This window comes from Pteropus medius, unplaced genomic scaffold (genome assembly GCF_902729225.1).
Source record: "Pteropus medius unplaced genomic scaffold, Ma_sr-lr_union100, whole genome shotgun sequence".
Taxonomy (NCBI): domain Eukaryota; kingdom Metazoa; phylum Chordata; class Mammalia; order Chiroptera; family Pteropodidae; genus Pteropus; species Pteropus medius.
Genome location: NW_024349802.1, coordinates 3130171 through 3140539, shown reverse-complemented (window position 1 = coordinate 3140539; position 10369 = coordinate 3130171). Strand labels below are relative to the sequence as shown.

Below are 10369 nucleotides of genomic sequence, written 5' to 3'. Positions count from 1 at the left end.
TGTGTTGACACCACAGCAAACAAGCAGCGGGAGGGTTGTGGGGCTGGTCACCAAAACGCACCGCAATGCTCCATTTCTGTTTCGACTGAATTCAGTCTGATCCTTTAAAACCGAAATACACTTAACCTGCTTATCACAGAGGCTGTTGGTCTGTGATTCTTATCCTCCATCTTTTCACTTTCTAATCTGTTCCCCACCTTTGAACCTCAAAAATGGGCGTCAGCTCTTCTACCCACCACTGGCTTTGTGATATCAGTGGCTAAGGGTCCAAAGAGCCAGGTATTTCACCCCAAAGTCTCCCCTTTTGCCTCCAACACCTAGTCCTGAAAAGATGAGTTCCGAATCCCTCTGGACTTCAAAGTCTTCCTTCACAGAGAGGAATAAAGACAGATCTGGCCCCTGCCGAGGAGTACGAGATCACAGGTGGCCGCGTGCTTGGGGCTACTCAAGGGAGATGTCACAAAGATCTTTATTATTCCAGGTGGTGAGACCGGCTCAGAAGGGTTCACGGCTCAGAATTATTCTACCGCTTTGAACACCACGTGGACTGGAGAGCGTCTCCTTTCAGCTTCCCCATCCTCACGGGAAGGGCCCTTTTCAAGGGGACATCATTTACGAAGAACAGAGAGTGTCACAAGATACAAAAATTGTCACAAAATGACAGTCAGCCAAGGCTGCACGTCACCCTGCTGGTTACCCGGACAAGCTGAGCAGTCAGTGCTCGGGGCGCGGACGTGCCATAGACTAGACCTAACGACGATACGGTTTGAAATAGACCTTAGAACAAAATCCCATCCCTTGGAGCGTATTCCATCGGCTTTTTCTGCTCCTGCTTCTGCCGGTATCTGGCCTTCTGGTAGAAAACGATGATGACCACGGTGACAATATTCAGAAGCACGGCGAGCAGCAGGAGCCAAAAGGAGTACCCATAACTGTGGGTCATCCCTCCGTGAATGGTTGACGGATAAAGTGGGTAAAGCACCTGGGCCAGGTCTTCCGAGAGATGATTGGACTGGACGTTCCCCACAAACAGCACCATGGTCAGGAAAGCGAAGGAGGCTGAAAGAGGAAGTTGCGTAAGTGATACAGCGATAGTTTTTCCTGTCACGTTCTTTCTTTATGGAACTCGGCCTCTGTGGGCACTTACTGAATGTCCACTCTGGGGCACATACCCTTTCAGACATTAAGGTGAAACGTAATGAAACATAAACACGAGCTGGCTCCTAGGCCCGAAATGCCAAAGATCGTGCAGGGGCGCGTGACCAAGAGCAAACGTTCCAGCCCAAACCCCTGCAGAAGCAGAAGCAGCTGCAGCGCAGCTGGCGCCCCACACGGCCTACTTCCTCGGCCGGTGCACACAGTAGGTGTCTGAAAGGGTAAGCACACAGTAGGTATCTGAAAGGGTGAGCGCACAAATGGTTGAAAAGGACTTGGGAGAGCTGAGGAAGGACAGAGGGCTTCGAATAGAAGTGCCACCCACACCAAGCCACGGCAGGCTGTGAGCTCGGAGCGCTTGGAGACAGGAAGGGGCCCCTTTCTACACCCAGTTTAGAAGAAAGCTTAAAAATGTTTTATCGTCCTCATTTCGTTCTTCACCATGTCCTCCACCAGAGGACATTCCTGGGCTCCGAGTCTGGAAAGCCCTGACTGAGTTGAAGATCGTGGAGTAGGTGGTGAGTGGGGGGGCAGGCGGGGGCTGCAGCCTGGCTCTTGAGGGGGCTCCCCTCGGCGGGTCAGGCCCCGCTCCTCATCTGTCAAGGGGGATAAGCCGGAGATAAAAGGTGGACTCGTGGTGGGGGCTGGGAGCCGGGGGCAGGGGATGACAGCCAAAGCTGCTCAGAAAGGCTTCTTTCTGAGGTGATGAGGCTATTCGAAACCGGACGATGGTGATGGCTGCACATGTCTGCGAGCATTCTCACAGACACTGAACTGTGCACCTTAAACATGTGAATTGCATGGCGTGGAAATGGTCTTGCAACCCAGCTGTTTGGGAAGGAGGGGAGGAGGTTCAGGACCGGACAGTCCCGTGTCTCAGACTCGGGGTTCGACTGTGCTGTGTGGCCACTGGGCAGTCCCCAGGATGGAAGTTGTTAGGGACAGTCGCTGTGTAACTCCTTCTCTGCTGACATGTACCCAGAACTAGACAGATCTTTTGGCATCAAACGTGTCCTGGACATCCTGGCCGTAACCCACACCTGCAGAGCTCTCCACACAGCCCCCCCAGAGGCCCTAATTACAGGCTTTTGTGTGCAGAGAAGCTTCAGCTGTCCTTGATGACACGTTTCCGTCCTCAGTGTAATGGTTTTACCTCTTCGTAATTTATACGTACGAAGCCTCTTCCTCTGATGCCCCGTGCGTCTTGTACCCCTTAATTTTCCTCCATTACGCCCTTGTGAAGTTTCTTATAAAAGCTTAGTCACAAAGGGGCTGCCCGAATACAGGGTTAAATAGCCTTTTTCTAAAGCGGACGCACATGACATTGATTTGAGTCGGGTGGGGTCAGTGCACAGACGTGACCGCTGACCAGCTGACCGGCCACCCGAGGAGGCGACACGCCTCACTGCCTGCCTCTCCGTCTGTCTGGGACAGCAGGATTTACTGGGGGCTGCAGGAAGTGCTCTCGAAGATCACAGATGCTCGCTTCCCATCCTGGCCTGTCCCCACTGCCCCCGTGACCTGCCGTATCCCTCTTTGCTCCTTGGGGACCTTAGCCGAGGAGCGAATGCGTTGGAGCAGACAGTGTGCAAAGCTCTCCCTGCTCCCACGCTGTCTCCATCTACAATTGTCGGGGTCGGGCCATGCCAGGCCGTGCGGTCCGAAGGGCAGGCTGGGGTCAGAGGGCACAGGAGCCCAGGAGGCAACACTGCTGTGTTTCTCCTGGAAGCAGAATCCCCACCTGTTCCCTACGAAACGAGCCGGCAAACCCACTTCCTCTCTCCCCTCAGCCAGGGAGAGTTTGTCCAAACCCAGCTCCACGAGGGTTTGCCCCAGGTCCCTCTGGTGTCCTGATCAGCCTGATACCTGACCTCGGGCCACAATGGCCCAAGGCATCTATATGCACGAAACCCTTCTGCGGACTAAGAGACTCGCTTATGTGAAGAAAGTGTGGGGTCCCCAGAGGCCAACTCAGGCCAAAGTCAGGCTTATCCCAGCTCCGGTCAAGAGGCTCAGGGAGTTCCGAGAGGGCCAGATGCAAAGCCAGAAGGTCCCTCTGGGCCTGGGCTGCGGTCAGGGTCAGGATCAAGGTCCCGAGGTCTCGGATTGTTCTTCCGCCCACCCTGCAGCCTCCCCAGGAGTCAGAACTTGTCCCGAGCAAGGAAAGGAATGTGGCAGGAATCTCACTGTCAAACAGTTCTTTGTTGTAACACAGGCGGGGGATGAGGCAAAGTCCGCAGGCCCCTTTCTTCATGTTTTTCTCCACGAATATGCATCGGGCCTCTGCCCTGGGCACAGTCAGCTGTTAGTCAACTGGGGACGGGAGAGCCAGCCTTAGGGACCACAGGCCTCGCTCTCGCCCTGACGAAGGATGCACTTTGAGCCTTGAAGGCGGCAGACCTGGCATCGTGGGCTCATACCTGCTCCTCCCTCTGGTCCTTGTGCCCAAACTTCCTCTGGGAACCCACGCCAGCCCCGGCCCCAAGGGGACAGGTGTCCTCAGCCAGTGGCGGGTCTCTCAGGGAATTCAACCCTGCCACCGTGGAGGTCGCTTCGGGGTCGGGGGAGGGCTATTCTGGTGAGAGTCAGATGGAGCAGACGGCAGTCTCTCCTCTTGGGCTGCGATCAGTCGGCAATGGGCCACGAATGGCCTGCAGCCACGCCACCTTTGAGAGCACCAGCCCTGCCCTTATCGATAGAGGGAACCCTGGGACATCTAGACACTGGGGGCTGCCGGAGAGAGCACTGGCGGGGAACCGACGATGGTGTGAGCCAAAACCTCGAATCCAGCTGCACCTGAAGCCCCTGCTCCTCGACTTCTTATCACATGAGCAAAAGTTAAAATAACGTCTTTTTCTACCCTGGCAGTGAGTGCCACTGAGTCACGCTTTGATTTGGTTGACTGAGGTCAATGATAATCATAGAAAGGGCTGGAGAAAGGGACCCTGGCATTTGGGGGGGGACACCTGAGCTTATAACCAAGTCCTGACCCTGTGACAGGAAGTGGGATTGCTGTGCCTGCCCACAGTGGACGCCCGCTAAATCTGGGTTGTTGCTTGTTTTTACCACCAGACAATAAAAGCACAGAAAGAAAGGACGAGTCACGTGGGAATGTGGCTCAACCAGCCGGACCCCGCAGCCTCAGAGCTGAGGTGTGAGCATGCAGCGTGGCCATCCAGGCCGATCCCAGCTCCGCCTGCCGTCCGGGGTGACCGATCGTGAGTCGCTCTGTTAAAAGGCCCCTGCAGGACCAGCAAGGTGCATGGCTCTCTCATGCTCATGCTGTGCCGGGGCTGCTCACACACGTCCTCGACTACTAGCTTAAGAAAGGCCACAGTGAGGGATTTACGCGGCCCGAGTCAGCGGGTGCTGCCGTCGGCGCCTCCTGCACCACCTCTCAGAGTCACGCCAGAGACACGGGGCCCCTGCCGGCCACCTGCGCTAGGCTAGCGTGAGGACGGCCTCTCACAGGACAGGAGGAAGCCGCCCAGAACCCCTTTCCCGAGAGCACCTCTTCCGTGCTCAAAAGTTCTGGCCTGGCTTAAAATGCACCACCCGGAACTGACACGTCGGCAGGACGGGCTTCTTTACATGCGCCCTCGAGATCAAGCTTTCGTGGCGGAGAGACAGAGAACAGGAGAAATGCGGCTGCCTGCCAGGGGCAAGAGGCGCTTACGCGACCAGGCCTGTGGGCAGATGTGGTGGCTCCAGAGGCCGCGAAACCCCAGTGAGACTCGAACCTCCTGTGACTCGAGCTGGGACCCACTTCTCGTCTGGGCTCCAGCCCCCACCCTGACACCTTGCCCAACAAATAAAATCACCTAGCGACACCATGCAGCAGCACCCCGGGCTCACAGGCCACCCACGAGAAGGGTGTTGGCCCCAGAATTGTGGTTTTCTGTGGCACAATCATGCAGATGTGTCACGAATCTTAGCCCCAGTGAACCGCTGTTGCCTAGAAGTGCGATGGAGAGTAAATAAGCGTGCGTGTGCGTGTGGGTGTCATTAATGGAGTAATGTGCGGCGTCGCGGCGTCGCGTGTCGCGTGGCCGGCGTCGCGTGTGTGTGGCGTATTGTCGCATTAATGCGTGACCCGTGTTAATGTCGCGTGTAATGCGTGGCAGCATGTCGCGTGTGTGTGACCCGTGTGCGATGTCGCAGCGTCGCGATGGCTCGCGCGTCGCACGCGTGTGCATGTCGCGTGTGCGTGTGGCGTGTCGTGTGCTATCTCTTGTGGCGTCGTCGTGTGTGTGTGAGCATGTCGTGTGTGTGACCATGTCTTTTTTGCGTCTTGTGCGTGCGTGTCGTGTGTGTGAGCATCAGTGGATAGTCGATGACAATAAGCTTCTATCTGTCACGTGGAGCCTAATTTGGAGTTTTAAGCACACAGCAGGAGCCCAGCGAATGTTTTATCAATCCGTGTGTGTCTTGTTTAACTCCGTACATTAGGTGCCCAAAGCAAAGGCTGGTGCACGTCATAGACTTTAACACCTAACACCCGCTCCTCGCTCCGCTCCTTGCCTCTCGCCAAGGCACCTAAAACAGAATCCGATTTCCAGAGATGCTTAATCAACGCTGTCGATTTATAACACTAAACCGCAGCCTCCGGCGAGTGGCTCGGCACCCGGCGGGTCGCCCTAACTCCATGCTCGACGGTGATCGTGTGTGTTCGCGTGTGTGGCAGAGAAGTGGAAAGACCGGGCAGAGCAGAGTGCCCGGGCCGCAGCTGGTGCTCACCGCTGAGCCCGCTCCAGGTGTACACGCCGATCGGCCCCAGGAACGTCTGGTAGGGGTTGCTGATGCTGTTGTAGAGGGTGAAGCCGGAACTCAGCAGCGAAGTGGACAGGCCGAGGAACAGGGCCAGGATGACCACCCAGTGCAGCGTCTTAGGCGAAGAGCTGTTCAGCTTCCCTAAAACTAAAACAAAGTTTGGTGAGGTTCGCAGCGCAAAATGCAAATCCCGGCGTCGGCCCCCCTTGCAGACCTGACTTTGCTGGAACCAGAGGACCCAAAGCCCGGGCGGCTTGAGCGAGGGAAGTGCTCACGGCACGAGCCATCGGATTTCTTTCTGAGCTCAATTCCTCTGCGTTCTAACAAAATTTTATAAAACTTGCGTATTTCTTGGGTGCAAAGAGCTCCAGACACAGCTATGCAGTCGTGTAAAATGAAACACGGGTGCCCCGGGCCTTTGTCGCCCTCCTGTTTGTGGCCACCACCTCCATCCTCCCTCTGTATCTGTTTCCTCTGCCTGTTCCTCTGTGTGCAGCACGAGATGCCCAGCACCAGTGGCATGCGTCCCCACAGCTGCCTGGAGCCCCGGCCACGCGCCGCTAAAACCCCTCCCTGGCTGCCAGTATGTCAGTGCCACCATAATAAATCAAGCGTCTATCAAGACACTCTGTGGAGGTCACGCAGACAAGGAGAAAGTAATTCGGGACAAGGACTTCAGAGTCCGTCGCAACAAGCTAACGAAGCCTTCGCGGGCTGCCGGGTTTGAGAGGCATGGTGGCGGTGGGCAGAACAGAGGAAAGGCCCCTTCTGTTCCCCCGTCCCGTTTCCTAGGCCCCAGGGGGAGAGCAGGTGGCCTCTCGCAGCCTCGCCACGGAGCAGATCTCAAGAACAGACGCCGGAAAGGCCTGGGAGTTTCTTGATCCAGGGCGGGGTGGGGCTCGCTCTTTCAGCTCTGGCTCTGGAACCAGTCTCTCTAAGAACAGGGCCTGGGAGCCGGAGGAGACCAGGGTGCTGTGCTCGCTGGGGGTGGGGCGCTGCCTAGCCTCCCCCCGAAGCGCATCCGGGCTGCTGGGAGCCCTGTCTCCGCAAGGTGGCCCTTCCCATCTCAGTGTCGCTGAGGTCATTTAAAGGGTCTTCTCTGTGTGGTGCCCAAGCCCGCATCTCTACGACTTTGTCCGAGGTCCTGATGTTCCCGTTGGAGCAACAGAAATCCGCTGGCTCCCTCCGGCCCGGCAGCCTCTCCAAACATGTGACTGTTTGAATGGGACATAAACCCGCTGTGGGTAGCAGCCTGGTCTCCGACGCCTCCCGTAAGGCAGGACTTGCTTCTCAGCGCGTGCGGGGCAGGAGGCCCACAGCAGGCCGACGAGGGCGGCTGCCACCCGCTCACGATCCAACCGCTCTCCGGTCTTAGACGTCTAAATTCTATCAGCTCGGTTCCTTCTTTTTAAATCAGCAGAGGGAGTAAATTTCCTTCATCGGCCAGACAGTGGGCATAAAATGGATCTGGCCAGCATGTCTGCCTGCCATCAGACATCCGAGGTATTGGGATCTCATGGCGAAGACCCTCCTGCAGAGAGAGACGTCACACTGGTGGCCGTGAGCTAGAAGTGTCCCTAGACAGAGCAGGCCCTGGGGGAGAGGCCCTGGGGACGGCAGCCAGGCACAGGGCTGAGAGGAAGAGAGGACCGTGTGGTGGACAGTGTGCAGGCGGGGGAGAGGGAGGGAACATAAGCACAGCCACGCGTCCAGAAACCCCGCAGGACACCAGGGAGGACGGACGAGGGAACTGTCAGCTCGGCACCGGAGACGCCGACTTCGCCATCCCAGGCCAGAGAGTACAGCGCCTCTGTCAGTGAGACCGGCCTCGGAGCAAAGTCCAACTCCCACTGTCCAGTCCACACGCCCCTAGGGGTGCCGCACCGCTCCGCGATTTCTGTGAGTGACCCGCAGACGCGCCGACGCTCTCGGCTAGTCCTCCTCGTCATGCATCCCTGGTACGCACTCCAGCAGGGCGCTGGTTAAACTGAAACCATAGTCCTGGTCGTCACCACCGCCGGGGGATGCGGGCGGGGGCCCCTGGCTGGGTCTGTGCCTCTTGCCCCTTGCCGGGCCCACGACGGAGCAGCAGCGGCTCAGGGACTCGCATTGCTATAATTCAGCACACGCCGGTTTTGAAACCCGTGGCAGGTGATGCAACGGAAAGACTAGGAAACCGGGAGCGGTCGGACACACCTGTTCAGAGGTGCAGGGTCAACGCTGCAGGTGCTTCAAAGCTCAGGCACCAGAGGAAGAACCGCTCCCGCTCCACACTCGCCCGGCTTCTCCTCGGGCACAGGGCAGTCGCCGGGGTCTGACCAGAAGCTGGCTCGGGACTAGACTTACCCTCCTTAGCCAACGAGAACCCATTTGGATACTTAACTAGAGACAGGAATTTCAGGGTGGGACAATTTCAGGCACCTGGAGAGCTGTCCTGCCGTATCCCCTTAATAGACGCTGTAAATGGATGCTCATTCGCTACTGGTGAACGTCCCACCTCTGCACAGTGAACTGGGAAGTGACAGCCAGGTGGAGCTTTGTTCTTGACTTCTGGGAAGATCTAATAAACACGGTTTTTTAAAAGGGAGCCGGTTTGGAGCCTGTGGACGCATACTTTTCCGTGTATTCATGTGACAATTTATCTCCGTTTTAACTGCCATATCGCAAACTTAGGTTTCGGCGTTTTGAACCAATTCCCTGCCGCACAGGTGTGACGGCCGAGCTCGCCTGCCCGCCCGGGCGCAGCACGCGGACCACGCAGGCCGGAACCCGCGCAGCCCACGGGAGGCAAAGGAAGAACGAAAGCCCCGCCCACCGGGCCGCTGCTCTCCGCCCGCGGCGTCGGCGATGCATTCGGTTCCGTCCGTTCCGTTCTCCCTTTCCCGGGCCAAGCTTTGGCACCAGGAAAAACCACCTCACAATTGGAAGTAATTGCCCGGATTCTGGCAGCCCTGGGAGAGAGGCCGCGACTCCCACAGCTGCGAGGGTGGGCGGCGTGCAGAAACTGGGTCATCCGGACACCCCGGCTCCCTGTGCGTGGGGGTTCAACCCCTCAGGACCCACTTGCCATCTGGCCCTTCTCGCTCTGGGAGACCGAGGGACAGCTGGTGGCTTTGTGAGTGGGTCAGATTGACCTGGTGGGGCCCCTCAATCAGTGGACCACAGTGTACCCCTGGAGGAGCTCATTAAGCCCACAGATCCCAGAGCGTGGGAAGTCCCAGCTGGCGGCCTCTACCCCTTGGAAATTTACCAGGATTCTCGCCGGGAGAAGAGGGGAGCGATGCCTTTTCTGCCCCCTTAAGCTCCACTTCCCAGTGCAGTCGTGTCTCTAGGGCGATAAGTCACTTTTCCTTCAGAATATATGGGGCATGTATGGTGGGGACGGTGAGTGGGCGTGAGGAGTAAGGGACTGGCTTGCCTAAATTCTGGAGGAGTAAACCTCATTTGTTCTCTTTGCAATTAATTGACTTTTGCAGCAGACTTGCTTTCCAAATTATTTTTAGCTTGGGCTAATAGTACAATGTTGAGCTCCCTGAGAACAAATGGGTGGGCAGGGAAGAGCCTGGCGGGCAGGGGGAGCCAGGCTGGGGCAGAACTCCCCCTCGCCGTCACAGCCCCCTGCATACCCCTTTGCCCCGCAGTTCATGCCGGCTGTTGGGTTTAACCGATGGGGGTCTTTCTCTAGGAAGACTAGGTGGTGAGTGCATGAGCTGTGCACAGTTCTTCTCAGTATCCAAGCCCCTCGCTCACATGGCAGCTTCTCAGGGCAGTGTTCGTGAGCTGGAATTCAATATCTAGAACTTTCAGAGCAGCCAAAACGGCGTGCTCACTGGCAGACACAGAGGAGCTGTCACTTTCCATCTGGAGGTTGGACAACCTGGGATGACTCTACACGAGACTGCTAGGCACCCGGGTCAGCCTGAGCTGCCCAAGTCACCTGGCTACCCAGTGGAGTGTCCTTACTACGTCTCATTATTTTCTCCACTGATCGACCTAGTTTGGACTCAGTTTGGCACTTTGAAATCAGCCATCGTCACTTCGTTCTGCTCGTTCATTTCAAAATCTACAGCCCCAAATGGCACGGTGTGATAAATCCTATGAGAAAATAGAACTGAGCTTTGCAATATTCATTACTCTTTGAAGAATTTCAGTTGTGACCTCATCGTAGCCAAGAAGCTGACACGGTTAACTTCTCAAAGGGAAATGTCAACCCATCACCACTGGGCAGGCAAGTGGCTCTGACACAGGTTGTACTGTGCTGCCAGTGATGGCTCTCTGACTTGAAGTAAACCCCGTGTGGTCACAAGAAGCCTGCGGGACAGCAGCCACATGTCACTGCGACGTTGCAATTCTGCCCCCCCGGAGAAGCACCAGCAGCTGCACACCATGACACATGCTTTAATCACGTGACTTTTCCCCATCTTTTCCAAAGAACTGTTGACAA

The 10369-nt window shown here is 56.7% G+C and overlaps 1 protein-coding gene across 1 annotated transcript in view; it reads right to left on the bottom strand.

Annotated features, from left to right (window-relative positions):
- Window positions 1-451: 451 nt before the first annotated feature.
- Window positions 452-10369, bottom strand: part of CLRN3 (clarin 3) — an 18986-nt gene continuing 9068 nt past the window's right edge. Inside the window, exon 3 of the mRNA XM_039835994.1 lies at window positions 452-1059. Coding sequence (XP_039691928.1) covers window positions 779-1059 — 281 coding nt within the window. The 3' untranslated portion in view covers window positions 452-778. The remainder of the gene's footprint in view (window positions 1060-10369) is intronic.